We start from the raw sequence: 26807 nt of genomic DNA, 5'->3' as shown, positions 1-26807 counted from the left end.
AAACCAGTACTTGCTCGAATGTCGGCCACTACAGACGGTTGGTGATCCAGATACTACCTTCAGACTAGTCATTGGTCATAGCACAGCAATACTGACACCAACGGCGTAGATTCTCATCAAGGTATAGATTTTTCAAGGGGAACCCCCTACCTCTCATCTCTCAGGCTCCTATACATGTTACGCCAATTCGCCCCCTCCGTGTTCCGTTACGCTCCTTTATCTTCCTGGTTGCCTCAAATCCCAAACACTATCTAGTTGTGGATGATGGACATTACCGACCATCAGCGTTTTCTTTCTTTGCTTGCAAAGCCGTCTCTTACTTGGCGTCCTATGAATCATTCTTCTAGCCTTCAAACTCCACAACCCCTGATCCTCCAGTTGACCCTGATGAAGTCGCCGTACCGGCACGAGGTCGGCCGTCACTAGGGTTCACGTCAAGCAAACTCGGTTCTTGTGGCTTGGCCGACGCGCCAGCCTCTGCGTCTGCTCCATCTAGCAAGTCTCTGTCTGAGCTCCTGACAGACCGACGTTCTATGTCGGTGCTACTGGCTGAAGGTCCCTTTCTCACACCTACTTCAACTCCAAGGTCGTCATCATCCTCATCCTCCTCCTCGGGCCGTTGCCCGGGCAGGGCGTTCTTCTCGAGTTCTTTTTGGGCCTCGTCCATACGTCGTCTGACCTCGGTAGCGACACGCATTCCGTCCGTGACGATGTTATCGAGGACGCCGCGGAGGCCACGTCCTGCTCCCGGAGGACCGACCGGAGGTGCAACCGGAGGCCTAGCTGCGAAACCAAGACTGGAAAACGTTGTGAGGGACTGTGCTGACGTTGTCGTAGGCAGTCCCTCGATAACATGGAAGGATGCAGGGAAGGATGACTCAAAGAATTGCTCAAGCAACTCATCAGCAAGGACTACCATACGGAAGGTTGGCAGGGTAAGATGTAGTGGGTGTGCAGGGTCTAGCGCTGCATTTGCTGCCTCAGATTTGGCCTTCGAAACCCTTCGACGTGACGCTACTTCAGGGTCGGTGGGAGCATCCAGGGAACTCTCTGTGGAGAGGGTAGGCTTCTTTGCCTTTGTTGGCGAGCTGGTAGGGGATTCAAGACCCAAGAGATCTTCCTCGTCATCATCATCGTCATCGTCGTCACCTATCGCAAAGGCATCGCCTTTTGAGGTTTCATTATCTGGTGAAGTGGGGACTTGATCTTTGTGTCCACCTGCAGGGTCGGCGTACTCAAAGCATCGTCTTATAAAGGCGCTCACACTTCCCAGGAATCGCTCATTAGTCGAGACACCAGAGGGTAGGCCGGCCTGCGATTCCTGACCACTTGCCGGATCACTCTCTATGGTGCTGTTGGCACTGGGGCTAAGGGTACCCTCAAGACCTCGGCGCGATAGGAACAACAAGGCCTCAGATATACGCAAAATCCCCTCACGATCAACTTTGCCATCGTCGTCGTCGTCGTACAATTCGAAGAAATACGTGATTGTGCCCATTATATCCCGCTTGCCTTTGATCTGCGCCAAGCCTGTGACAACATTCTGCAGAGTCAATGCAGAGCTGCCATCGACATCCCACTTCTTGAAAAGTCGACGGAGGAATTCGTGTTCGGCAGGCTCGGGCCCTGTACCCCAAGGGGATAACATGTCGGATGCGCGTCTGGCGCTGTTGTACTTGGTTTGCCGTTCTTCGTAATTCCCATACTTGGTGGCGCCTGGTGAATCCGAAATAGCCCATTTCGACATGCTGGCAAGAAACTCACGGAACGCGTCGTAATCCATAAGACTTGTGCTTGGCCCTAGGCCTACACGCCCCCTCTCGACCTCGTTATGATGCGTTGTGAATATTTCGGACGCCCGCATTCTGCTTGCCTTGGCCCGTCGCATCTTCTCTTGTTGAATCATGTGGTCTCTCTGCTGACGTTCGTACAAAATGCTGTAAAATCGATCATACAAGGCCCCGAGCTCGTCGGTACTCATCAGCTTGCTTTCTGGGCCTAAGTTGCGAATAGCAGTCCTCTTAGCAAAGTTCTCAATGTTACTAAGAACAGCATCTTTGTTCTTCAAGCGCAGCTCGGTAATGCTGCTGTGAGTAATCCCTGCAAACTCTTTGAAAGCCACCACCATGAGTTCTTGGAATCGCGTTACTGCACGCAGCTTAGGATTCTCTGACCTTGGATGGGCTGACTCGTCCAAGCGGGAGAAGTAGGACTTCAGTACCGAGATGAAGGCCCCGTCGTCCGTCGCGTCGAGTAGTTCCTCGCCATTGATTCGTAGAATTGCCAGTCCTACTTGAAACAATACCTTTGGTCCTTCCACGAAAAAGACATCAAGAACACGGAAAGCAAATACCAGGGGCATTGAGTTTATGTATAGTGAAAGGAACCAAGGAAGCGAGACAACCGACAGCTGCACATCGCTCTTAACGAGGTGGTCCCAGAGAATAGGCATCGTTCTCTCAACCAGCGATTCGAATACTTTCTGGTCAAGTAATGTACCGTACATGGTCGTAGAGTAATATCCGGGTACGAGCCTGTCGCAGAGCGTCGAGAGTAAGAAGAAAGCTTGAGCCTCAGACATGTAAATCAATAGTGCGGCCACAACGATATTCATGGCTTGGCAATATCCAACGTCGGCGTTGACCCAGCTATAAGCAGTCAACACTCGGCGAAGTCGGTTAATTCCGTCTTCACTTTGGAAGCCAGGGTATTCTGGAAGACTTCGGTTGAGGTCCTTTTCGATCTCGTCAATGGCGAGTGATTCCTGGCCCTCAAACTTAGCCAGAGTATCAGTGTAAAGTGCTGGGTTTTCCAAGCGTAAATATATCGAACCGGAAGTGAGCTCCCAGATTTCACCCCTGAGCCGGTTGGGCAGACCGACGCGAATAAGTTTGTGGAAAGTTGGTTGTCGGATCAATGTAAAGTTCCTGCCATTGTCGCGCAGATACTCAGCCCACAGACGCATCTTTGCTCTATCGCGCAACTTCTTCGGATCTCCAGGATACCGGAAGAGCATTCCCAAGCCAGCGTCCGGTGGAGGGTCGTTCTTCTTATCTTCAGTTCTTAGAAGGTGTTCAGAGTAACACTCAGCGGCAACCCGACGCAGCTTGGCTACATTACCGACACCTGCTCTGAGACCCTTTTTGAGCCCATCACAGAAGCGTTCACAGGATTGTCTGGTACCGGCAAGATGAATTGTGATGCGCTGTTCTCGAGGATCCTTCTTGTCTTTGGGTGTCTCGGCGAGAAGGCCATTCCATGTGGTCAGAGCTAGGGCGAACTATAACCAAGCAATGTCAGAATTGATAGCATACATAATCTCCCAACCCGTGTGCACCGCATACCTGGAAATTCTGACTATTCAAGCGCTCAACTCTTCGTATAGCACATAAGGGAAAGGTGAAACCATTGCCGCTAGGACCTCCTCCGTGTGTCTGGCCAGTAAAAGCGGTTGATGTCGAAAGACTGGCAGATTGCACGAAGCTAGTGGGTGTTGTCGAGAAGCACATATAGTGCTCTGACAGGTGTAGCTTTCCAGCATAATGCCATCCTCGATCGTGGTCTTTATCGCCGTGTGTCGCGTTTGAAGGCGGGATAGTAAGCTCAGCGTTGATCTCGTAGAGTGGTGTTTGAGAAGCAGGCAGGCGAAACTGGCTCTGGAATAACGATGACTTTGACGGATTGCGATCGGAGCTGGACAGGTTAAGCCCCTGAGTAGGATCAATTAGCTGCTGGGCTTTTTGGACGATGCTGGTCAAGTTCGAAAACATGATTTCGGTCAGCGGCGCATGACGAGGGGGTATCCGGTTCAACAGGGAGGTCGCGGGTGAGCTGGAAGAATGGGCAGGGCACGAAGCGAAAAGTCACAGAGAGAATAAAGGCCAATGTATCTACAACTGGAGTCGAGTACTAGAGACAGACCGAGTGGGAGTGTGGAATAGACGATAGAATTGGGGTATTGAAAGGCTGAATGGAGGATGGAGACGAGTCGAGTTATAGGACAGTGGAGATAGAGTGGAGTTGAAGTCGAACGGAGCTGCGTCAGGTCCAGATACGGGAAACGGGCCATCGACTACTGGCCAGGTAGCCAGAGCATAGCGGGCAGGGTCGCGGGGGGAACCTCAGGGCATTCTTTTCACAGGAGCCGCTGTGGCTACGAGGGTACTAACCTCCAGCTGCCGTAGGCAAGATTCGTCTGGGCCTCCATGTTCGCATAGTTTGATGGTAGGAGCGGAGGTAGGTTACGTATCAATCAGCACATTATCTCTTTTCAGATCCCAGTCTGGCCTTTCCTCGCCGTAATTCGATTTACTCTTCCCTAGGTATGATCTGTCGTAGCTGAAGTGGCTGAAAACTGTGGCTCGAGCTATAGCCGCAATCATATTACCCTGGAGACATAAAACTAACACCCGTATTGGAGTTTATTATTTGGGGTTGGTTCTCGAGGGCACTCGCAATGGATTTTCTGGCATAACTGTTATATATCTCTATATTGTGTATTCTACGGGTTTGTTTTGTTCTGCATGTGTAACCACTGTCGTATTCCTACCCTTCGGTTCGGACATGGAGAGGTTGTGGAAGTATTTCCCCATCGGTGCGGCCGGAGCGCCAACAAAGGAGAGTTCTAAGAAGACCCACGTCGTAGAGAGATAGGATGATAGTAAAGAGTTAGAGGTGCCACAGAGAAGAATATACAGAGCCGCGAGAATCGACCAGAATGGGATGTTCTTTACTACCGCTACCTGGATACAATTGAACGAGGTTGCAAAAGAATTGAAAACGATCTTACATCTGTTATGCAAACGCGAGATTGATCAAGTACAGAGGTGCAAGTCCGCTGTTTCGCTTTGACACTGGACATTGTTCTCATTGTAAACCAATTTTGACACACAGAGCTGCTATTAATGGTTTGAGAAAACAGGACGTTTGTGTTTAAAAGGAAGGGTTTTCATTCAAGGTACCGATTGCTAACCCATGTGTTCTCGATATGGAACAGAACGCCAGCTGAGTTGGAGAGTTTCACCCATACCCATGGATCATGCGAGAATGATGCGGTAGGCGAGACTTCTTCTCTTATTTCCAATCAACATCAGTATGGAAGGGTACCTATCCATTACCATTGATAACAGGTAGGAAACCATATAGGTATCCAATCCAGCTTTTATGCCAGGTCATATATGCAGACAAGAAAAACGTAAAACTTCTGAACCGCTGAACCAAATTGCAGAGGTTCAAGGTAAAGCTGAAGCTGGTAATTAACGTAGGTTTCTGGACAAAGCTTCGATGCACCTAGGAAAAGAAATACCAGGAAATAAGTAATGCACACCTCTTCCCTTGTCAACACCAGGTGCTGCATATTCTGATAGAGTTCGCTGTAGCCGACTAGTACATGTACATTTCGGTACATGCCAAATCTGCGGTGTATGTCAACACGGACGGGCACGGAAACAATCATTCAGATGATAGAATGAGACCATGTGGGCTCTCTTTGGTAGGTATCAATTGTAATCTTCTTATTAAGATGCGACCACAAGCGAAGCAAATATGGCAGAGTGGGTGGATATCGCGTAGATGAAGCCATCACCAAGTTCCGAAGTCTAAATCCACTAGGTTTTCAAGACTCGTTACAGAAACGGTTTACTCAGCTAACTTAACACTACCATCGCGGATACAGAAGGTCAAGACAGCCACCGACCGTCATTTAACTACCAGCACAAGAACTTAAAGTGCCACCGTTATTTTTGCGCCATGGATCAACGACTAACCGATACCATGGACTCGAGTCATTCATAAATGAGTTACTGGTTTAAGATAATATACCTTTCTTGGCAACACTGCCGATACATCCAGCCCGCTATTACTCCGTTATTTTCCGCGGCTGAGATTTGACACACTTGGGCTGCAGTGCCGCAGGCGTATGTGCAGCGCTGTAGCCAAGTAGATAGTAGGTACAGTAACACGGGAGAAGCAGAAGGTCCAGTCATCGCCCGATCGTTGAATGGGACGGTAGGGTATGGGGGGATCGAAAGCGTGGGGTTGGCATATCTGTCCCTATTCCAGTGACATTCGATATGCCATGGATCTAGTTCTAGAATCCGGTAGGTTGGGAGTCGAAGCCGGTATAAGTTGGATCCCTTAGTACAGTGGCAGACTGTACCTACATGACGCAAATGTTTTCTGCAGTACTAGGTAGGTACTAAGGTTGTCTCTGTACCTGGGGCAGAGTGAGGTTGATTGATACAATAATTGCATCGATCCACTGTATTCACATAAAACAGTAGGTATTTTATTACAATGACGGGTACCTGCCTATGTACCTATTATAGCGATAACGAACTGCTTCTTACAGTACCTAGGTAGCTGAGTACCTAGGTGCCTAGGTTAGGTAGTACTCACTGTCATGCATCTCAGATTACCACCACTTACAAGTTGTCGATCATGGAGCTTGAAAGAGAACTTGGCCAGAGATACGGATACTCCGTACGTACCCTTTCCATGATCCATCCATCCCTTCCGCATGAGGTTTGCGTCATACAGTAACCTTGCTTAGACCCCGGCATGAGCTCCTAGTACTGTACCTATGTCCTTACCTAGTCCATTCTAACAGTTTAGTATCTATGTACAGAGTATCCGTACTACCTATAGAACAGGTACTGACTGATGATGGTTAGGTATTTTGGGAGGCTAAGACTCTATGCATTCACAGATTGTACTTGGTGTTTTGTTTGTTGACGCTGCATTTCCGTATGATTGGACAAGTTACTACTAACCTACCTCGATTTGCTTACGGCCCGTTTTCTACTTGTCATGCCCTCCACTGTCGTTGGTTCTTCTTCGGCCGCCAACCGAAGCCCATATGACATCCATTGCATTGGATCCGATGGCCACGCCTTCTTCTCCTGTCAAGTCCAAGACCAAACCCGGTCGCTCACCGTTTCATAAGGCGTCCTCGTCTTATCCTGAATAGGCACTCATGCTACATGGACTATTTACCAGACAAGTCTAGCCCCAGAACTAGGCAAGGCACATACCATAACGTCAAGGCCCTTTATTTTCTAGTCTCTTCTTGTAACCATGAACTTAAGGTACCTTAACTTAACTCATCCCACATCATCACATTCGTGCATCACCCACCTTCCGCCATTTTTTCGTCCCCTTCCTTCCATCCGCCTCGCCTTCCTCTGGCTTGAGCCTTTTTGCTCGGGTGCCCGACTCACAAACAATCTTGTCTCACCGGCTGATTGTTCCTAATCTATGCCGTTTCCGTTTCTTGAGACAACTGAGCTGGATCTTGGGCCTCACGTCAACCCCGTTATTAACCGTCTCCGCATCATCAGGAGAAGCGAGCCAGACTTGCTCTAGAACGGCCCAATTGACCGCGCGATAAGAGCATAACGAACGAAGGACGACACCTCTGTGTTTCACTCGTATTATCGGACCATCCCCTCCTGTCTTATCAGCGACCACGAATTTCTTAGTAGATTCGGGTTGTGATGGGTTGCGCCTAGTACCCGACCGAATAATCAACTCATACCGACTTCGCTTCGCATCTCGTTGACATTACTATCTTTCACATCGCACCCTTCAAAAGACATGGCCGCTACTGTTGCGCCTTCACATGCTGCTGGCTTGCCGTCGTCATCGGGCATACCTACGCCGTCGCATTCCGCAAACTCTCACTCCCACTCTCAAGATATCTCAGGCGTATCGACATCCCCCGCGCCAAGCCCGTTACCACAGACCCGCAAGTACAATCTCCGAGACTTCAGACGAGTGCGAACACTAGGGACAGGCAAGTTCGTTTTCTGTTGAATAGAACCCGTCTCTGACCTCTACCTAAGGAACCTTTGCAAGAGTCTGCCTCGTCCGTCCCGCTGCGACCGCACACATCCCCCTCGATCACCAACTCAACCCCGAAGTCTACGCTCTCAAGATCCTCCGGAAACCAGAGGTTATCCGTCTTAAACAGGTCGATCATGTCCGCCACGAACGCGCTATCCTCGCCGATGTCGCAGGTCACCCCTTTATCACAAATCTGATTGCCTCCTTTTCCGATCAAGATTCACTCTACATGCTACTCGACTACGTCCCGGGCGGAGAGCTGTTCACATATCTTAGAAAGTTGCGTCGCTTCGAGGAACCCGTCGCTCGATTCTATGCCGCCGAAATTGTTCTGGTTCTCGAATACTTGCACGAGCAGCAAGGCGGCATTGCCTACCGAGACCTGAAGCCCGAGAACCTACTCCTGGATCAGGATGGTCACATCAAACTAGTTGATTTTGGTTTTGCTAAGCGACTTGGCTACCGCGAAGACAACCGCCCAGTTGAGACATATACATTGTGCGGAACGCCTGAGTACCTCGCCCCAGAAGTGATTCAGAACAAGGGTCATACCGGTGCAGTCGATTGGTGGGCACTGGGTATATTGATATACGAGTTCTTAACGGGTTACCCGCCATTTTGGCATCAGAATCCCATCGAGATCTACAAACAGTTAGTTCTGTCATCGCAAACCGTACTATGCCATTTGACTGATTATTTATCGACAGAATACTTGAAAAGCCAGTCGTCTTTCCCCAAGACCCTCCGCTGTCAGAGGAAGCCAAAGATATGATACGTTCTCTCTGCACCGTTGATCGTTCTCGACGCCTCGGTAATATCAGCGGTGGCGCATCTCGTGTCAAGTCCCACCCCTTCTTTCAAGACACAGATTGGGACGACATCTTCAATCGCCGACATAAGGGTCCCATTCAGCCCCCGATACGATATCCAGGTGATGCGCAATGTTTCGACGTATATCCTGAGGATGACGGGTCTCGCGAACCATACGGCCGGGAGATGGCGGAGAAGTACGACCCGTATTTTGCTGATTTCTGATGGCAAAACGAGTACGACTAGAAACAGGATAAAAATCCACCCCTGTCACTCCGAGTGGCACCATATGAACGTCTACAAGCAGACGGTGCTCTCTGAAGGAGCAACATGCAATTACGAACCACGAATCAATAGCGAATCAAGCCTAGCTTTCTATCAGCATTGTACAAAGCCTTCATTTGTAAAGCCCTTATGATAAATTGACCGGAGAATGGCGTTTAATCACGGATTACGGTTTTGGTACCAGGAGCCATCGATCGCTCACTGTTGTCTCACTCTCGTTTGAAATCTTTTGGTTTTCATATATTCTTACATAGGGTCGAGTGATGAATTAGCTCGTGAACCAGCGTCACATGAACATTCATGCGAACAGTATCCTGTAGCCAATTGAAAATGTATCACTTCCTCCTATACCATTATGAAACAATAGTTAGGTTGAAAGCTATGCTACAACACTTGTAATAGGGCTCATCTTTAGATTACACCTTGTCATTCTCCAACATCGAGGTCGATTAGTATAACGTGAGTATGAATATTTGATAGATGTTTTGACGTGTACGGCGGCTTCTGTCGACTACAAGCTGATTGTATGAGATACGGAAGAAGCAGAATTTAGGTCATCATGACATTCAGATCAAAAGTGAAACATATAACCAATCATCGACTTCCGATCTCGCGAGGTGCGTTTGACTATTGCGACTTTTCTCTTCGACTATCTGTTGCGGCTAATTAGAACTAGAATAAGCGATATAGCCAATATACGCCGACACTCAAAGCGAGCAATGTGGTCAGGATGCAAGCGCCGTGCTTTGTGCTCCAGAGATACATGCTCCAGCCAGCCATGACCTCTTTACGGCGTGCAGCAGCGCGGCGCTCCCAGGCCTCTGGGTCGATCTCTACGGGGAGTCGGGCACGAGGGTCTTTGGTTGCATCGGGGTCCAGATTCGATGGCGGGGCCATCTCGCTAGGGGCAATGAGGGGCACATCGGCGCGGAAGAAGACAGGACGATGGTCGCTCATGCGTAAAACAGGAAGACAATCATAAGCGCGAACGTTGAGCTTAAGGTTGTGGCCATCTCCTTTCTTCAACCACGACGGCACATCGAGAAACAGTACGCGGTCTGTCCATCCCGGATAGCGATGGGCCGCAAACTTCCACGGTACATCAAGCTCGGGCTCCTGAGTGCCAGGCTTCTGAGCTAGCACGTTGTACTTGTACGTTGGCGGAAATCGTACCTCGTGCTCTGATAAACCGTGCAACGTCCGACCGGCGTTACGCTCCCGTGTCAGCTGGTCGAGGCGGAAGAAGTCTGGGTAGTAGTTCTCGGACTCCGGATCAAGGCTTGGGAATGCAGCGGAAGGGGGTGGAGACGTAGTAGAAATGCGATAGTTCAGATCGCCAGCGACAAAGAGATGTGATGTAGGCTTAAAGACGGAGATATTGTGCAGTTGTTTCTGAAGGCGTGAGTGTTGCTCGTCGTGCTCGTCATCTAGAAGACGCGTACGCTCGGGCTGGTCCTCAGCAGATGGTGTTGAAGCTGGGGATGGGGTAACAGAGGTCTTGTAACTATTCACAACCACTTCTGGATTCCCAAAGGCCATTCCACGCATGATAGCAGCCCAATTAGCATTCCGTCTTGGCAAATTCCACTCCATAGCCGCCAGATGCGTGGCAACAAAAGTCAGCTCAGATGAGCCACCATCGCCTTCGTAAAGCATACGCAAGCCGACAGCTCCCTTGTTTCCCATCTCTGCCGCTCCAAACCCAACTTCCGCCTCTTGAATTTCATTTAATCGTGATGGATCGCGCGCGAAGAGCATGATGGCGGTGTAGCCGACGTTGTTGCCTCGCACAAGAGTGTATGGCTTTGCGGGGCGTGCAGTCGGTGTGGTGGTGATGCCATCACTTTCCTGGCTTGATATGTCATCGAGAACATGTTGGGCGGCGATGTTGACGGCTTGTTCGTATCGTGAAAGGTATGAACTTAAAAAGCAACCACCGATAAAAGAATAGGCCAAGGGTGCTACCTCTTGCAAAGAGCTACAAACAGAATATGAATCAGTACCGTGCTCCCTACAAGATGACTTGATGCTTTATGTGTGTGTCTGCCGGCCGTATGTCGCATCTTATGACTGTTCATGGCAGCATCGGTATTGGGATTGTTGCATCGTCGTGGTCAAGAGGATTAGCGGCTTACAGAACAACGACCTGTGGTAAATCGGTGGCATTTTGTCGGAAAGCAGTTTGTAGGTGGGTGCTGAAGACGGGGATATCGAGCAGGTTTTTTGCGCAATTAAATGTCAGGCATAGCAAGTCAACAGAAGCAGCAGAAGGAGGTGCCATCGTTGTGGAGGTGGAAAGGTTAGAGGGCTCGAATTGTGACGTTGATGTTCTTGAAACTGTGGTTGCGGTTGCGGTTGCGGTTACGGTTGCGGCTGTGGCTGTCGAGGTGGGTGTTGCAGTTGAAGTCGATGCCGTCATGACAACGGGACCACTGAGCCAACCTAGGCAAATGGCAAGCGTCAAACGAGTGAAGAAAACGAGCACATCAAAAGTTGAAAGTTATTGGATTCTTGAACAACAAGAATATTAATACTATGTAAAGGGCTCAGCCAGTCCCGCTTGTAAGCTAAAATGGGAATCTTAAAGGGGCACGAGGCTGGCGCAGCCCAACCTTAACAACGCGACGTTGTACATACATGCATGCGCATGACAGTCAGTGCCTGGCTCAAATGGGATGGGTGGGATGGATCGAGGGGCGGGATCTGGCACGCAACCAAAAATTGTGGAGTTTGATGTTTGGTTTCGTCGATCATCATTGATCGATCATTGCTGAGTACCTGAGGGTTATATTGAACATGGACACCTACACCAAGACTGTGATAAAACTGTGTCCTCGGAACGTACTTAACCTCGGCCTTTCTTACAATTGTCCAGTCCAGACGTGAAGCCAAACCGGTATCTTCAGGAAGCACAAGTTCCCGAACGGTCATTGATTGGCAGGGGCATCACTGGACCAACATGCACCATCACATCAAATAACTCAACAGCGTATCTTTACATACATGCGCAAATAGATGCTTAATGTCCCTGACCAAGCCTCTTTGACCCCGCATAACATTCGCGCCAAATGGGCTCGCGTGATCTCCAGGCAGCTTCATGTGACCTGCATCTTGGTACGTTACCATGATCGTTCGCTATGCACCCGTATGGGGTTGTATCATTTTACGAGACTCGATGACGAAGCAAAGCAAAGCTGCCTGCGAGCCGCCTCTCGAGCCCAGCGCTCACGCGACGAATGCGAAGTTACCTTTCAGGAGTACTACAGGTGGCTGGGCTAACCATTATAAGCCAGGTTGCAATAAATGGGCGTCTGTAGGGAAACAAATTAAGCTTGACCAGCACAGCGAGACACGTAGTCAGGGGAGGAAAGACTGATTGCCAAATAAAAAACAGACGCAATTTATGAACTATCTACTATGGTGCGACCAAGAAAGGAATGAATGAATGGTTGATGCGTGTAGGTGAAACGTCAAGGACTCTTAACCGCCAACCACGGGTTGTAGTACTTGCCAATACGTCGCAGAATGCTCCTCTTTGGTTCGTGACCTTGAGCCAGATGATTGTACGGGCCCCTGATTCCTAGTTGTTCACTTGTCCGATTTCCATCACCAGAAATGAAAGAGTGTAAGACCGGAGCTGACCTTGACCCGAGCCGGTAAACCTCACTATTCTTTCTGCCATTTCTCCAGAGACTTCTCCGCCATCACAAGTTGCACCTCCAGACCCCCGCTTCCGTCATCACCCGGGTATGAAGAACAATTCGTTGAACAGCCCAGCCCCTTCACGACGTCCCCTGTCGCCTCCCCAAAGACTACCCTTTCGATGGGACCAAACTCAAAAGGCCAAAGCAAACGTCCAAGCGAATTAATCGAAAGCAAAAGAAAATAATACATGAATGAAATGCCTGTTGGGCAGGATCAAAGCTTTACCGCATCGACGGAATCCAGAGTCATAGCGTGCTACCGACCCTCACTCAGCTCAGGGGCGGTTTTTGTATAATCAGTGGCAACAGCCGGCGTTCCGAGGCGCGAGGCTACTGTCGTGCAATGCAGCCGAGAACCCACAGGTCCGGTACACCTAGCCAGAAGGAGTACCGGACATGCCGTTCAGGAAAGTCTCCTGAAGGCAGCGAGATTACACATAGAAAAACCATTATGGTCAATCCATTGTATAACACTCTTACCAACAAGAGCTCCCCGAGCCATGTATTAATGTCGTGAACCTCCCCAGAACATACGTCGAAGAACAAGATAGAGCAAATGTGTAGGAAATAGGCGTGATCGAACCGCGCCCCAACAATCGACAGCGATCAATGAGCAGAGTGATGGCCAGCAGGATCGCTCAGCTTCTAAATAAACTTGCATCCGGATGTCGATGTTGGGTTTGTGTCGTCAGTATCGGTCGCCACTAGTAGGAATCCCAAAAAAGAGAGGAGTGATCGGTTTCGAAATCATTTCGGCCGATAGCTGCCCGAGGCATATCCCGCTCCCTTTGAAGCTGAGCGAAGCCTGTTTATCGTCCACTGAGTCAGCCATAGTTGTCAGCAAATCTCCCTTCATCCAGCGGTAAAACACACTACACGCATGAAGGAATAAAATTCCTTACAAAAGAACAAGAAAAATGGGCTTTACTTATGACTCACATCCTGTCGCTTCCACCGATGGCACGGTTGGTGTCGGGAGTGTCGACGCCAGCACCAGAGCCTCGCTCGAGCATCTTACGACGAGTGCTGGGAATAGCATTAGGCTTAGCAGCAGACTGACCGGCAGTTGCGGCGTTAGTGCGGCTAGCACGGGCCTTCTCATCGTCCTCGGGGTTGGCCTGGCCAGCAGCCTGAGCAATAGCCTGGGCATTCTTCTGGTACTTGTAGACGGTCCAGTCAAAGACGTAATCGTACTGGAAGCCCTCGCGCACAAAGAGGTCTCGGAAGATCTTGCGGAGATAGCTGTAATCGGGCTTGTCGTCGAAGCGGAGGGATCGAGTGTAGTTCAGGTAAATGGCAAACTCGTTAGGGAAACCACGGCAAAGGACCTCGGTGGGGGTGGTCATCTTTTTCTCCATAATACGGTCGTACTTCTGCTTCTTGGTAGCAGCCTTCAGTCCTTGCCAGGGAAGAGAGCCTCGGCAGAAGTAAAGCATAACGTAGCCGAGAGACTCCATATCATCACGTCGAGACTGCTCCACACCCAGATGAGTGTTGATAGAAGCGTAACGAGCAGTACCGGTAAGGTTCTTGTTCTCTCTGTAAGGGATATGAAAGTGAGTCTTGGGGTCGCGGTACTTCTTGGCTAGACCAAAATCGATAACGTTGACTTGGTTACCACGTTTGCCGATACCCATGAGGAAGTTATCAGGCTTGATATCTCGGTGAATGAAGGACTTGGCATGAATGTACTCGATACGCGAGATGAGCTGATCGGCCAAGAGAAGGACAGTCTTCAAGGAGAACTTTCGGTTACAGAAATTGAAAAGATCCTCCAGACTGGGACCGAGAAGGTCAAGGACCATGGCATTATAGTCACACTCAGTGCCAAACCAGCGAACGAATGGAATGCCGACGCCGCCGGCCAGAGACTTGTAGACACGGGCCTCGTATTCCAGCTGAGGGTGCTTGGCCTTGACGGACTCGAGCTTGATAGCGATTTCCTCGCCGGAGATTATGTTGGTACCGAGGTAGATGTCACCGAAAGAGCCTGAACCGATCTTTCGACCGATACGGTACTTGTTACCAACGCGAAGATCCTGTTCGTCATGATTAGCAAAGTTTACATGTTAATCCTTTGTCTGAACTCAAGCCTCAGCACGACAAAAACAAAACGGCGACGTAGATTATCGTTCAGACACAAGATGTGCCCATCAAAAATACGGCATCTCCGTTTATGGAGCCCTTGTGTGTTGAGACTTGACTCGAGAATCGTGTAGGAAGCGTACCATGGTCGTCATGATGAAAGTTGGTGATGTTCCGTTCCGTAGGAAAGGAAGCTAGAAACCTGTAAAAAGTTTGCGGTGATCTGCGAGCCAACGTTGGCTATAAGGCAAGTCAGCACTGGATCCAGATAAAAAGTGGATGGATAGAAGGATGAAAAGAGAAGAGAAATGGCGGCAATGAAGGAAGGTGAGAGGGGCAAAATTGGGTCGGGGTAGAATTTGGCTTAACAAGGGCGGTGGGCAACGCCACCAGGCAAATCCGACGTAACTCGACGTAAGAGTTGCCCGATAAGCCTCGAACTGGCATAAAAAAACCGCGTAGGTACGAGTCGGAGCACCCGAAGACAACCCAAAATCGGGTGAAGTAAAGAGAACGACAGAGAGAAAGAGAAGACCGCATCGCGAAAGACCGAAATATGCACTGAGGCAAAATGTAACGAGTTGAGTTGGTACATACCTGCAAGGAGAACTCGAAGGTTTGGAGGCGGTCAAAACGCGTGCAGAGTTGAGCTTTCGATAGCTACAAGAGCGTTGGCTAGGAGGAATCGGCGGGAGAGTTAGAAAACTCGGTCAAGGTCCTCGAGAACGAGGTAGTTTTGGTGATGGCACGTGGTTATTCGATTCGAGGCTGAGGAAAGGAGAAGAGGCTCAGCAAGTGTAGTAGACGTAGACTCGTGAGGTCGTCGTCGAGATGGCAGTGAGTGCAAGACAGTCAGATGCTAGGAGGAGGACGGGGGAAGAGTGTCGTGGGGTGGAAGAAGGGAATGTGAGAAAATGGCAGGCCGAGAGGAGAAAAGGGAACTGGAAGCCAAGGGGGCGGGTAGGAAGGAGCAAGTGAGTGAGAAAAGTGGAGAATGGGGAGAGCGATACCTGACCTGAGGTGATTGATTCTAGCTTTTGAGTAGGGGTACAATAATGGAAGGAGTTTGTTTAAAGGGCGGGTGCAGTGGTAAGGTGAACTTGGGCTAGTAAAAAAAAAAGAAGAAAAAGAAACCCCCTAAGAAGAAGAAAAAGGCGCCCGCGACATGGGACCTGGCGCGCCCTTGGACCACTGTCTTAGCTGCTTTCCACCAGGATAGTACCACTTAGTGGTCCGTCTCCAGGGGACTGGGCGCCTACTGAATAAGCGCACAGCGCATCTACCTGCTTTCGCACCTCATGAATCCAATGGTTTGGATCCAGGATGGATGGACTTTCCAGGCGGCCCCAACACATCCATCGTTCACTGGATCACTCCCCGTCACTGTCTAGGCTAGTGGCTATCAGAAAAGCTGTCCTCGAAGCTCGACGATGACGGAAACTGGCAACCCAAAGGCTGTTTCTAGATGGAATAAAGTGATGGAATTATTCTGTCGCTTGTGTCTATTGGCGGTTAACTTTTCCAACACCCTGATGCCAGGGAACCGAATTAGAATCTGAATGCGGCCCAAAGTGGGGGATGAGGCAACAATTGGCAGCATGGGCAAGACAGTGGAGGTGAGACGAATTTACAAACAAGGCCAAGAGCTTAGAGTAAAAGCAGAATCGGGTGCATAATCGAGTGTTCCAGGCAATACCCGATACAGCTTCGAATAGGATGTCTGGGATGTTTCATGATGAATCAGTTAAGCTGTTTTCTCTGGTTTGTTGCTTGCACGATCTCGGTACTTGTCCTCTTTTGATCACTGATGTACAGTACTCAGCAACGACCTAGATCTCTAGCCTTGAACAGCTCCCAACAAACATTAACCTCGGTGTCGATCCGGCTGACTCTTGAATCTACACTATTGTAACTGGTCGCCGGTTCTGTTTGAGCAGTCTGAGTAGCTCTTTTGTACAAATCATTCTGACACCCAATTCATGGATGGTTGCTGCAGGCCATGACCTGGACCACCGCCCATCGATGTCAAGACCGCCCTTGTAATGACGATCGAGGGAAAATGGTCTGTCGATCATTCTGCGGCCCGACGTTATATGTCTTTTCATGTATCTACCACCGCAAGTGCTGGCCACATACCGCTTCGACTTACGGACATTCCGAGGTTGAAAGACTCTCCCTCGGCTGTCAAGCCTGGGCAAATGGGCCTACGCAGGACGGTAGGGGGATTGTGACCTTGGTTTGGGTCCAGATCAGGTCTACCAATTGCTACCAGATGGTTGAACACCTACATAAATAAATAGGATACGGATATGCTGGCTATATGTTCAAAGTTGATGGGATTTGCGGCTACACTCCTCGGCGATTACTAGGCAGCAGGAACCTACCCAATCTTGTTGTCTGCGCGTTCCGGCCTGTTTGCTTATTCCAACAGGCCTCATTTGTCTGCCTCCAAAGCCTGATACCTAGGTAAAACGACGAATTGTTCAGCGCCGGCTCAGCCTCCCCGGTGAAGTGAGGGGTGCAAGCGAACAAGCGAGCTGTAACTGGTTCTGGGCGGTAAGATGGAAAGGGGATAACCCGGGCCTCGCCCTCTTAATCAAGTACCTACAGTATTACAGTATTCGGGAATGATGGTGAGTAAGCGGAGTGTCAAACTCGTCATTTCCTCATGAATTCGTTCCTGTGCGTTGGTTTTCAATGCAACCACCAACCTATGGCATGTTTTCCACCATGAACCCTCTCGGGACAAAGCGATCGATCCAGGAAGTTCGATTCATTTGAAGAGCGAACGGCATCTCCGTCGAAGTCCAAGAATTCTTCTAGCGGCTCAGCTAGTCACAGATGGGGTTGAACGTTAGCGTACCCGAGGAGGAAGGACACTCGAATGGATGTCTAGAACATATCCGTAGAAAGAATACGAATCTTTAAGGCACATCAGCTAACGAACGAACGCGTTTTGTTTTTTTAATTAAGCTATTCATAGCCGAGCATGTGTACGTATGGTTCCATCTGCATGTGGTGATATATTGTACAGTAAGGTACAGCGCTATGGTTTCTGTCTCATTCATGTCCTACCTCCCCTGGATACAATCCGCCGCTAAATTTCGGAGCCGAGCTTTTTTTTTTCTCTTTCTTTTGATTATCCATGTCAGTTCCACACTGTACTAGTCTAGTTAAAAGAAAAGAGGGAGAAAGGGAGAAGAGGGGGGAAACTCACCGACTTGTTGGTTTCTTAACACCCCAGCACTCAATCAATGCTTCCTTTTTGTACGGTGATCTATACACGCATATGCATATCCATTGCTTAGGTAGCGGTCCATCAACTTCCAAGGTTCCCTGCTTTGAGGGTGCCTGGGGGACAAGGTCAGGGAAGCTGATGATAGCGCCCAATGCTTGTTTAACCTTCATAGGTACGTATGCAGTGACTTATGCTAAAATTACAATGACTGCATCTAGAGTTCGCGCCCAATGATACCAGTCATTGCTGTAAATGGCTCGGCTGATTGTAGCAGGACCAGTCTCAAAGGCCAATTAATGAGCAACTCTGTGTAACCTGTCTCATCTGCCCCCAACCGTTGTACTCTGCCTATTGTAATTTGCACCGTACTTTTTACGCCCATCCGTCATCCATCAGGTGACAAGTAGACTACTGTAATACGCCAGCGAAATGTCACATTGAGATGCCAGGATCCGTGATGGCTTGCAGCAATAGCTGACTGTCTGTGGGATGAAAATAGCTACAGTATCCGTAGCACACTTAATGAGTTAACCAAAAACATACCCCTCTAGGCAATGGATGCCTACTTGTCTACCTTACCTTACCTACCTATTGTACCTACTAAGGTATGGATGTTCAGTATGCAGTACTCTTGTGACTGGCTTCGCATCTTCAGCATCTTCAGCATTTGTTTTATCTACTTGTTCACGCGCACGCCCGGTTCCATATGATTGTGACTTGAAACCCTTCATGGACGCCTAGGAACACGAACTCGGGTCTAAGCGGTCTCTGCAAGATCATTCTAGCTAGCTCAACCCCGCCAGTAGCCGTATCAACTACTATCTTACCTAGTTAATTACTAGCACCCAGCTGACTGGCTTCAAAGTTAGGTCAACCAAAGCTGGGCAAGTTTCAGGCACATAACTTCTACTAACCTTACCGCCATCTACGGCACCTTACTCGAGGACGTCAATCATGAAATCATGAAGCGTCGCGCATGATTAAAACCGCACGTTTGTATAAATATAAATATATATATATATATATCGAGTTAATAATGTGTATCCTGGTATTGAGTCCAGCAACGCCAACAAAGACCTGGCAAATATCTAACCAGATCCAGCTAGCTATCATAATGGGTTGATTAAGGGTCTTCAAGGTCTCGAACACAGGACTCTCTTCACCGTCATATGAAGTCGGAATCAATTTTTGACCACATACATCAAATGGCGGGTAACCATAAGAAACAGCCATCTGGATATAATATCGAGTAGACCAACTGAGCACGTCTTTGAAAACATAACGCTTCCCTGGTTCATGATGTAATGCCTGTCATCTAATCATGATGTCAACTCCATCATGATACCTATGTTCAGGCTTGGCATTTGCCTTATGAGGCTTCATCTAGACCAACACCGTTTGACTGACCGCCAAAAGCCTTCCAACTCGGCCTGAAAGAATCAAGGGCAGAGGTCTTATAACGAGACGCGGTTACCTAATCAGATCGGAAGTTGAGCCCGGCAGGCCAACGACTAGCTGGCAACATGCTAATTCGTCCAACGTATGCTCACCCTATGAAATCAAAGCGTGCTGCATACAACATATCCAATCGTTAATAGCGTAGATAATGCTTTCTATTTTGCAATCAAGGTGTCAAGGATTTAGCAAAGAGTATATGGAAGACGCTCGATAGAATAATCTTGACGAAATTGCCACATGGTACTTTGAACTGCTATCGAGGGCTAAGAATAGCAAAGATATAGGCCTAGCTTCCAGTTGTTCATTGTAACTATATTCGATATCGCATATCTTAGAAGCTAAATGAATCGGAGATGATGAAGTCAATTTGACACCTATTAATGACCCGGTGCGCCTGGTCCATGTTGTGGTGGTCCGGATTCCGGCGCGCCTCTGAACTGAGGTGCTAAGTGAGGTGCATGGAAATGCTGGGCATGGGGTGGGTAGGGCCCTGGGAATGACTGCATCGGTTGCCCTTGTTGCCCTTGCGGAACGTGTGCGCCTGGTCGATACGGTCCTGACTGTCCTTGTAAATATGGTGCCAGTGTGCTTTCCAATACTTGCCCTGTCTTCCTCAGCCACTTGTCAGCAGAGCTGCTGCCAAATATCTTTCCTCCGCCGCCAGTCAATTTTCCAAGACCAGGCCGCGCTGGCAGAGCTGGGGGAGGCGAGAAGTAAGTCTGGGGTGGTGGTGGATAGTAAGATGGGTTATACCCAGCCGGGCCAGCACCAAACCCAGACACCGGTGTGAAGCCTTGCGAAGACGAAGGTCGTGGAGGAAGTGCTGGGGGCTGGAGACTATGTGCTGGCTGGCCCGGCAAAGGAGGACTCATTGTCGGGACGTAGGCTAGCTGAGGAGGGTATTGAGGTTGAGGGGGGTAAGTGGTGACAGGAGAGGGCTGATATACAGTGTGATTGCTTGATACTGAAGTTTGTGCTACAATTCCAGGCATCGTGTCTTGGGGCGCATATGGAGGGGGCGGCGATTGAGGGACTTGCGTTGGTGCCGGCATGCTATATGGTTCCGCACTTGGCTGTTGAGCATGTGAATGATGAGTTGTGGTGCCTGTATGGGCGACTTGTTGGTAAGGAGCATGTGAATGAGGCATAGAGGGATTGGCGCCGCCTGGTGTTGAACCTGCTGGAGCTGGCGCGTATGTCGGTTGTGGAATATTATAACTGGGTTGAGCTGGAGATGATTGAGATGAGTTGTATGCCGGATTGGAAGTTATCGGTGCCGTGACTTGTGAGGCAATTGCGGGCGAGGTAACTAGGGTCGTAGATGACTGGTTCGGTACATAGTTATGAGTCTGAACTGGAGCGGCGTATTGCGGCTGGGCAAATGGCAATCCAATGTTATTTGAGGTTGCCGGTGAAGTTGAGTCGGCGCCAGCAATGGATGTCTGCGCGTGGCCTGGAACAGCCACGTGAGTAGCATATTGTAGTTGACTGAAGGGAACACTGGGTGCAGGAGTTGCTGGTGAGGGCGCAATTGTTGAGGCTGGCTGGGCCGAAGGAGTCATAGGAGAAGGAAGGTATGTAGATGCAGATGATGGAAGTTGCTGTACCGCAGCAGCATTGGGAATACCATAATACGGTTGCGGCTGTGGCGGTATATTGGCCTCTGGAACTGGAGGTGGTATAGATTGGATGTGCTGAGAAGGTGAGCCCACGGGCTTCTGTTGGGGGACAACTGGAGGTGACGCTGGAGGAGCATCCTGAGGAAGTGTAGTAGCAGGACAAGTATTGGATGATGGAACAGCAGGAGGAGGAGACTGGGGCGATTGTGGTCTGTACGGCTGGTATGAACTCGGAGTTGTTGGAGATTGCGAACTGGTTCTGTCAGGTCTACTCAGAGGCTTGGGCAGTAAACTCGATATATCCTGCGACTCTGGAGGAGCATACGGCTTAAAAGTTGGGGGAGACGCCGGTTTGGCAGGGCGATGGGCAAGTTTGAGCGGTGCAGGATAGAAGACAATGTCGTCACTCTTGAGGTCTGGAGTTGAATTTCCGAAAGGTGGACGTGTGCTCTGAGGGACCTCTGGTGGGTTTGTTCCGCTATCACCAGGATAGGGTTTGTACACAGGCTCTGACAGACGATCTTCGGTCTGCACTTCTTTGAATGTGTTTTCTGGTGCTTCTGGTCCAAAGTAGGCCCAAGGGTTGGCCATGGCGGATGGAGACGTCGTGGAAGAGTTCTTGCTTGGTTTGTCCTGGCTCTCCCTCAGAGATGTGGCAGTGGTTATGCCAGGGCTTTGTAGAGGTGACGACGATACATCAGAGTGATTTTTGTCGGAAGTTTGACTCTGGGTCTGTTGCGCAAGCACTGGCTCGCCCGACATCTCGAATATAGGTGCTCCATCAGGTCCGTGATGGGATGGAGCATCGCTAGGACGCCCCGGCTGGCTGTCAAGCTCAGCAACGAATAGGGGTGGCGGGTGATGGCTACCACCATAATAAGAAGTTTGTGTCATGATTTCAGCGATAAACAGCCCCTCGGGGTTGCGGCGAGCTGTTGTAGTTGACCTATGTCGAAGTTGAGAAGGGAGGAAGAATTCTTGACATCAAATTCCCTGCGGCTGAGAAAGTGGCAGGAGTGAAAGAAAGGCAAGGTACCTTGGTTGATCAACCACAAGGCCTCGCAGGCTGCCTTAACCGGGCTGTGTGCCTTGCAACCGCCAGTATTCCAATGAATGAATTGAGCTACCAGCAGGCTTTCCTTAAAAGGAGATAGACCAGGGTCTCAAATGACCTTGCACTAAAAATACCTGGCTGCATTCCAATGACATTCGTGTCTGCTACCATGTACGGATACATATGTACATAATACTTCTGCCCAGCTTCCAGCTGAACAGGTGAGCAGTTGTGTGGCTAAATTTCAGCCACTCACAACGGCGCCAGGGGTAGCTTGTCACGATCGGATTAACAAAGCTTGGAAAAGCTTCTATTGAAGCTTATTGTTGTTGATTATGGCGTACATTAGAGATGCATTTGCTACGTACCAAGGTAGACAAATATCAAACCGGGAGCATGCGAGGTGTTGGGCATGGTTATTGCATATTGAACACCATTTTTAGTACATAGACTTGATTTATTCGCACAAATGCAATACACGGTATGGTCCGTTGGTCTTGTTGCCAAAGCTTAAGCATTGGACTAAGAAAGATGTTGATCCAAGCAATATTGCAGAGCCTGACTGTTGAAGATTTTTTCAGAAAAGCCGTCAATTCACACTTTGCTTTGATCACAAAATACAGTTATCATGTAAGCGCAATACCAGTAATTTCTATCAACAATAAGTACACTGTATCGCCGCAAGAAATAGCCACTCAATGGCATTTGACAGATACCAAAATAAAATAAAAATATAAAATTAGAAAACAGACCGTTTCCCCATTTCACTCTTTACGTTCCCATATGTGATTATCCCATCTGAAGAAATCAGCTATCGCTGAAGGGCTACCTCTATAGGTCGTCGTTAAGACGTCACTATCCACAGGAAGTCGTATGTATGTCCGGAACTTCGGTGACAATCAGAACGCTTCCATGCCAACATTAATATACAGCGCCCCTGATGCACTGGAGGTCGTAAGCCGTGACACACCAAGAACTAGCAGCCTGCGAGGAGATGACCGACGTAAACTGAAAAACAAACTCGGATGAGTAAATGACGGTGTTGCATGCGAGGCAGAAAGGACCAATATCGGGGCAATAAAATAAGAGAGGGTGCCGCCATAGGATCCTGTCGCAGAATGGTATCGTTGAATATCAAAACAATGAGAACCAATCCCTAATGTTGATGGTGCAGATGGTGCAGGTTGAACAAAAACAAAATGAATAATGTTTCGGTTTCTTTTGTTGGACACAAGAGTTCAACAGAAATCTGGTCAAATCTACTCATCATCCTTCTTCTCTCCACGTCGCATGCGCTCATTCCAGCGTCTTTTGCCGACGCGAGTCTCGTAGTGAGGAGCAACAGTCTTGACGTCTTGCATAACACTCTCAATGGCGGCTCGCGTTTTGTTGCGGTAGCAATCCACTATGCACTGTCAGTTTCGAAGTCATCAGGAAGGGTGGTACAGTCAGCAACTCACATGCTCGCTGCAGGAACACAGTTCGACCTGCAAAGACTCGGCTTTGGAGCCAGGCCATACGATAGCCCAGATCGTTGAGGCGTACCTCCTTGCCACGGGTCGATTTCCTCATTCGGGGAATGGCAATTTCGCCTGTGGACTCGCCCATGGGAACCTTGACCATCTCCTTGCCAGATTTGTTGGCGCCACGGCGGCTGGACTCACGGCCCTCGGTTTCCTCGATACCATCATCGTCTTGGTCATCGCCGAAGAAGCGCGATCCAGTCGCGCTAGGAGGAGGACTTTGCATTTCCCGCGGGAAATAGCTGCGAGGAAAGACACTGGCACCCTTGCGGAAGCTATCAGGGATCTCATTGGTATCGACTCCCTCGAGGGTTACCCTCACCCGGAGGCGAGATCCACGTACATTATCCTCGACAAGGATAAACTTTCGCTTCTTGGCTTCCGGAATATCAGGGAAAAGATCGTCAGGCTCATCAGCATTAGCTCGGCTGTGGCGCTTAGCTGGAACAGCGCCTCCAGAATGAGGAGCCATATGAGACATCGGCGCACTAGTGGGGTAGGGCTGATTGTTGTATCCGGTGAATACATGGGCCGGTCTCACGTCGTCGTTACTTGAAGGGTTTTGAGCCGTAGGAGCCTGGTGGTGATGGTGTTCGTACGAGTTGCCATCGCCTATTCACAACCTGAGTTAGCTAATCTCCTTACTTGATTTCGAGCTGAGTGATTATGAAGATGACCAGACGGGTGGGAAATAAGGTGAGCAAAACACGACCAAACTCAAGGTGTCCAGCTTTAGGTACCAAAGCGAGACAACAAAGGGATGAAGCTTCTGGGCAATTCAACCAAAGCAAACAAATGCAACTTTTAAAGCCAAGAGGCAAATTGAACTCGTCTAAGAGTCGCGGAAACCCAGCAGCAAATAAAACAACTAACAGTAGCAACAGCAACTGTGCAGGCGCGACTTTATGGTAATGTACAGAACTGTGTCAATCAACAAAACAGAGAGTTCCTCATAACCCCTCGAAAGCCACTGTGGCATGCTGTATAAATATAAGTGACGACTGCCTATGTCGTCTGAGACAAGAAGTAATAGGCAAAGAAAGGAGATGACAGATCCGGTCCCCAGATATTCGAATCGCAAACCGAAATAACAGAAACGACAAAGGCATGATAAATACACAGTTGCCGCAAAAGGAGTAATTTTTGTAAGATAACAAGGAAAACAAGAGGCGTTTGGTATCAACTAATCAACACAACGTTTGGTCAAGCAGGGCAGTTTGTGCGGTGTGGTGAGGTGAGCTGGGCAGTGAATAATTGGGGCAGGTGGGAAAGCAAAGACCAAAGAGTCATGCGAATGCAGACGTGACGGTTCTCGTTAATTCAATCACATCTGATGAAACATACCAACTTCATCCTGTCCACCTTGTCCTGTTCCGTCGGGGTGAGCTCCTGGTTGGTGATGGTGCATTGGTTGACCCATGCTGCCGAGGGCAGGCTTGCCCATGGAGGCTGGACTAGGTCCCATGGGTCCTGGGCCGCCAGGCATCCCTGATGGTCCGCTAGGGCCTGGCATGTGTGCCGCGCCGGGATGCGGAGAAGCTTGAACTTGCTTCCGCTGGTTCATCTTTGCCATGCGACGAACTCGTCGACTGCGAAGGCGAGGGTCCTGGTTGCTATTACGCCAGCTGTCTACTGCTCGCTGGATAAGGCCTCGCTTGCCTCGGAGGGGAATGTTCAGCTCGGCCAATGCCCAGCCAACACGATTACAGTCTGTCTCGTACATCAAGCGGTTGCCGCGATACTGATCCTTGGGGCAGCATGCTCGGGGGTAGACACAGTTCTCTTGCTTGAATTCGGGAGATAGCTCATCAATGTTGACAGACTCGACGTCGCAGCGAATGGTATATTCCATCTTGACTCTGTCCCTTGAATACTCGAAAGCTATCCACTGGACACCATTACCATCTTGTCGAACTACCAGGGGGGTTGTGGCGGGGATAGGTCCTGGTGCTGCGCTGGGGTTAACACCGGGTGTGGTGTTTCCGGGACTCTGCAGTTGCCCCCCATTTTGAGGGTGGTGGGCTTGTTGCATAGGGGAGGACTGTGGCTTCTGGAGCTGGAGAGGCACTTGAGGCTCAATCTTTGGTCGAGGGCTACCCGTCATCCCCGCATGCGCATGTTGTGCAGCATGCTGGGTCATCTGGTTTTGAGGTGCGGTTTGAGACATCATCATGGCCGGCTGAGATGTCATTGACTGTTGAGGGTGGGGCGCGTGTTGCGCATACGGCGATGCGGTAGCTTGAGGAGGCATTGCCTGGTACTGATTCTGGGGTTGATAGTACATGGACTGTTGCAGATGCTGCGAGGGTGGTTGGCCGTAAATGCTTCTGTGCTGGTCATGTTGAGAGGGAGATGCGACTGAGGCTGGAGAGTTGGATTGAGGCGTATGGTAGGACATTGGGGGGTAAGGGGGTCTCGGCATTTGTGCTGCGGCCATCATGTCTGAGGTGTCTGGATCGCGCAATGTTAGTTCTGGAATCGCGAGAAACTTCTTGTCACCCAGAAGCATAGGCAAGCAAAAGAGACTTACCTGCGGATGTGTATCCGCTTGTGGCACCAGGTGTGCTGTAAGGACTCGGGTGGTTGTAATAGTTGAGGTTGTCCTGATTGCTAGGCGCTTGTGCGCTGGCTTGGTAACCTTGAGGGAGCGAGTGCGTCGACGAGTACGCGCTTTGGTGTTGGTGTTGCTGCTGCGGCGGAGGATGAGGCTGCGCGTGATGTTGCTGGTGAACGACACTCGGGGGTCGCGAGTGTTGTAGATGTTGGGAAGGTGGATGACCCTGTTGCTGGTGCTGTGAGTGATGCTGCATAGAGAGAAGACCCATTAGTCAGACATGGACGTGACGTTTAAAAGATGAAGCTGTCAGGCACGGCCAAAGAAAGGAAAATAGTCTAAAGTCAAGGACGCGTTGGTGTTTTATTTTCCCCTTGCCAGTACCCAGGTCTGGGGAGCTGGTTTAAGTGGATGTCCCCTGGTGAGGACTGGGATTGCACGGGTGAGGCGGGCTAGGCTCGGAGTGGTAATGATGATAAAGCAACCCGGTTCTCGCGGACTACAGCGAAAAACATGGGGGGAAGGGAGCAAGGGGGTGGCTATACCGCTTGACCAGATATGGTTGGCGAGAGAGGAGAGTAATCAGTCACTCCAGAACGTCTCCGTTTCGAAGGTTGGAACCTCGTGTGCTAGGA

The 26807-nt window shown here is 49.7% G+C and overlaps 7 protein-coding genes across 7 annotated transcripts; 2 read left to right on the top strand and 5 right to left on the bottom strand.

Annotated features, from left to right (window-relative positions):
• Positions 1 to 154: 154 nt before the first annotated feature.
• On the bottom strand, positions 155 to 3981 carry B0J16DRAFT_134474 (rab-GTPase-TBC domain-containing protein). Its single transcript, XM_046121783.1, has 2 exons — positions 3345 to 3981; positions 155 to 3280 (listed from the first exon to the last, which is right to left on the bottom strand). The coding sequence occupies exons 1-2, from the start codon at positions 3768 to 3770 to the stop codon at positions 344 to 346; spliced, it is 3363 nt and encodes a 1120-aa protein (XP_045983137.1). The 5' UTR covers positions 3771 to 3981; the 3' UTR covers positions 155 to 343.
• Positions 3982 to 7422: 3441 nt separating this feature from the next.
• On the top strand, positions 7423 to 9243 carry B0J16DRAFT_134041 (kinase-like domain-containing protein). The gene is made up of 3 exons (XM_046121782.1): positions 7423 to 7792; positions 7842 to 8493; positions 8550 to 9243. The coding sequence occupies exons 1-3, from the start codon at positions 7594 to 7596 to the stop codon at positions 8875 to 8877; spliced, it is 1179 nt and encodes a 392-aa protein (XP_045983136.1). The 5' UTR covers positions 7423 to 7593; the 3' UTR covers positions 8878 to 9243.
• A 366-nt stretch (positions 9244 to 9609) lies between these two features.
• On the bottom strand, positions 9610 to 11218 carry B0J16DRAFT_268043 (Endonuclease/exonuclease/phosphatase; the record flags this gene model as incomplete). The annotated part of the gene is made up of 2 exons (XM_046123470.1): positions 9610 to 10915; positions 11073 to 11218. 2 exons carry the CDS (start codon positions 11216 to 11218, stop codon positions 9610 to 9612), a joined length of 1452 nt encoding a protein of 483 aa, XP_045983135.1.
• Positions 11219 to 13329: 2111 nt separating this feature from the next.
• Positions 13330 to 14881, bottom strand: B0J16DRAFT_355849 (kinase-like domain-containing protein; the record flags this gene model as incomplete). The annotated part of the gene is made up of 3 exons (XM_046129437.1): positions 13330 to 13513; positions 13581 to 14680; positions 14870 to 14881. 3 exons carry the CDS (start codon positions 14879 to 14881, stop codon positions 13330 to 13332), a joined length of 1296 nt encoding a protein of 431 aa, XP_045983134.1.
• Positions 14882 to 17741: 2860 nt separating this feature from the next.
• On the top strand, positions 17742 to 18279 carry B0J16DRAFT_341814 (uncharacterized protein). The gene is made up of 2 exons (XM_046127856.1): positions 17742 to 17858; positions 17944 to 18279. Exons 1-2 carry the CDS (start codon positions 17775 to 17777, stop codon positions 18196 to 18198), a joined length of 339 nt encoding a protein of 112 aa, XP_045983133.1. The 5' UTR covers positions 17742 to 17774; the 3' UTR covers positions 18199 to 18279.
• A 1520-nt stretch (positions 18280 to 19799) lies between these two features.
• B0J16DRAFT_320275 (uncharacterized protein) lies at positions 19800 to 22509 on the bottom strand (the record flags this gene model as incomplete). Its single annotated transcript, XM_046125559.1, has 4 exons — positions 19800 to 21973; positions 22230 to 22308; positions 22352 to 22368; positions 22464 to 22509. The coding sequence occupies 4 exons, from the start codon at positions 22507 to 22509 to the stop codon at positions 19800 to 19802; spliced, it is 2316 nt and encodes a 771-aa protein (XP_045983132.1).
• An 845-nt stretch (positions 22510 to 23354) lies between these two features.
• B0J16DRAFT_355848 (uncharacterized protein) lies at positions 23355 to 26443 on the bottom strand (the record flags this gene model as incomplete). Its single annotated transcript, XM_046129436.1, has 4 exons — positions 23355 to 23500; positions 23556 to 24230; positions 24963 to 26069; positions 26149 to 26443. The coding sequence occupies 4 exons, from the start codon at positions 26441 to 26443 to the stop codon at positions 23355 to 23357; spliced, it is 2223 nt and encodes a 740-aa protein (XP_045983131.1).
• Positions 26444 to 26807: the final 364 nt, after the last annotated feature.

The sequence above is a fragment of the Fusarium flagelliforme genome (assembly GCF_020744385.1).
Source record: "Fusarium flagelliforme strain FIESC 12 MPI-CAGE-AA-0113 chromosome Unknown B0J16scaffold_4, whole genome shotgun sequence".
Classification (NCBI taxonomy): domain Eukaryota; kingdom Fungi; phylum Ascomycota; class Sordariomycetes; order Hypocreales; family Nectriaceae; genus Fusarium; species Fusarium flagelliforme.
This window is presented reverse-complemented; position numbering and strand designations above follow the sequence as displayed.

What these genes read in the sequence shown, in the direction of transcription:
- B0J16DRAFT_134474 (XM_046121783.1), bottom strand. Translation starts at nt 3,770, where the DNA reads ATGTTTTCGAACTTGACCAGCATCGTCCAAAAAGCCCAGCAGCTAATT. An exon ending in TGAATAGTCAGAATTTCCAG is followed by an intron (nt 3,281 to 3,344) that starts GTATGCGGTGCA and finishes GCTTGGTTATAG; the next exon opens with TTCGCCCTAGCTCTGACCAC.
- B0J16DRAFT_341814 (XM_046127856.1), top strand. Translation starts at nt 17,775, where the DNA reads ATGGTTTCTGTCTCATTCATGTCCTACCTCCCCTGGATACAATCCGCC. An exon ending in GAGCTTTTTTTTTTCTCTTT is followed by an intron (nt 17,859 to 17,943) that starts CTTTTGATTATC and finishes GGGGAAACTCAC; the next exon opens with CGACTTGTTGGTTTCTTAAC.
- B0J16DRAFT_134041 (XM_046121782.1), top strand. Translation starts at nt 7,594, where the DNA reads ATGGCCGCTACTGTTGCGCCTTCACATGCTGCTGGCTTGCCGTCGTCA. An exon ending in AGTGCGAACACTAGGGACAG is followed by an intron (nt 7,793 to 7,841) that starts GCAAGTTCGTTT and finishes CCTCTACCTAAG; the next exon opens with GAACCTTTGCAAGAGTCTGC. An exon ending in CCCATCGAGATCTACAAACA is followed by an intron (nt 8,494 to 8,549) that starts GTTAGTTCTGTC and finishes ATTTATCGACAG; the next exon opens with AATACTTGAAAAGCCAGTCG.